At 67.9% G+C, this 1,105-nt stretch overlaps 1 protein-coding gene across 1 annotated transcript in view; it reads left to right on the forward strand.

Moving 5' to 3' along the window:
• The window catches only part of AURANDRAFT_68404 (hypothetical protein), a gene marked incomplete at both ends in the record, with an annotated part of 35,982 nt that extends 35,394 nt beyond the window's left edge, over window positions 1-588 (forward strand). Inside the window, one exon of the mRNA XM_009044083.1 lies at window positions 205-588. Within this exon, the coding sequence (XP_009042331.1) occupies window positions 205-588 (384 nt within the window). The remainder of the gene's footprint in view (window positions 1-204) is intronic.
• Between the last annotated feature and the right edge of the window lie 517 nt (window positions 589-1,105).

Below are 1,105 nucleotides of genomic sequence, written 5' to 3' on the forward strand. Positions count from 1 at the left end.
GGAGCGCTCGCGCACGCCGTGCGCGTCGCGCCGCGCTGCGCGACGGCGCTGGCGAACCTGGGGTCCGCGCGGCGGACCTTCGGGGATCTAGCCGGCGCGTGCGAGTGCTTCGCGGCGGTGAACGACCTGAATCCGAACGACGCGGGGTCGTGGTTCAACCACGCGGTCGCCGCGCGGGCCCTCGGGCGGCCCGACGCGCCGCAGCTGTTCACCGAGGCGGCGACGCGGGACCCCGGCGACGCGGACGCGGCCTACATGGTCGCGCTGTCGTTCGCGGAGAAGGGCGACTACGGGAGCGAGGGCGCGTGGCTCGACCGGGCCTTGACAGCGAATGCAAAACACGCCAAGGCGCTCGTGAACCGCGGGGTGCTGCGCGGCGAGGCCGGGGACCTGGAGGGGGAATTGGAGCACTACGAGCTCGCCGTCGCGGCGGAGCCGGACGACGCGATGTGTCGCAACTCTTTGGCCGCTTGCTTGCTCCTGCGCCAGCGCGTGGCCGAGGCGCTGCCGCACCTCGAGCACGTCGTGCGGACGAAGGCGCTGGGGGAAGTGGAGGAGCTCGCGCGCGCGGAGAAGCTGCTGCCGAAAGTGCGGGCGTTCCTCGAGCAGGCGAAGGCTGCTAAGACGGGGTCTTAGAAGCCTTTGTGGTCTTGAGCGTGCCGTAGCTCGGAGGGGGCATGTTGGGCTTGTGGTGGGGGTTGCTGTGCGTTTCGCGAGGGGCGAGGGCGGCCCGCACACCACTTTTTGGCGGCTGACCATCGGCTGACCCCCCGTAACCCACTTCGTTACCCCCGGCAACATAAGGTCCAATGAGATATACCGAAGGACACGAGCTCCCGAATCGGGGTTGATTTTGAGAAAGATCGCAAGCACACGACCTCCTCCGTGCGATGCCGCGTCTCGCGTCCATTTTACCACCCCCACCCTCGTCCGCATGCGCCCCGACGCCCGCTCTCACCCACATAATCGTATTCCCCGCCTTCCACTTGACCACTTCCAACACTCGCCCGCAATTGTTTGGCCGCGCAACTCGCGCGTTCACTTGGATTCGAGCGCATGCTCAGCTCAAGTTGGATTCCGCGGGTTCCGCCGCCTCCCGTGCTCG

Source organism: Aureococcus anophagefferens (genome assembly GCF_000186865.1).
Source record: "Aureococcus anophagefferens unplaced genomic scaffold AURANscaffold_125, whole genome shotgun sequence".
Classification (NCBI taxonomy): Eukaryota; class Pelagophyceae; order Pelagomonadales; family Pelagomonadaceae; genus Aureococcus; species Aureococcus anophagefferens.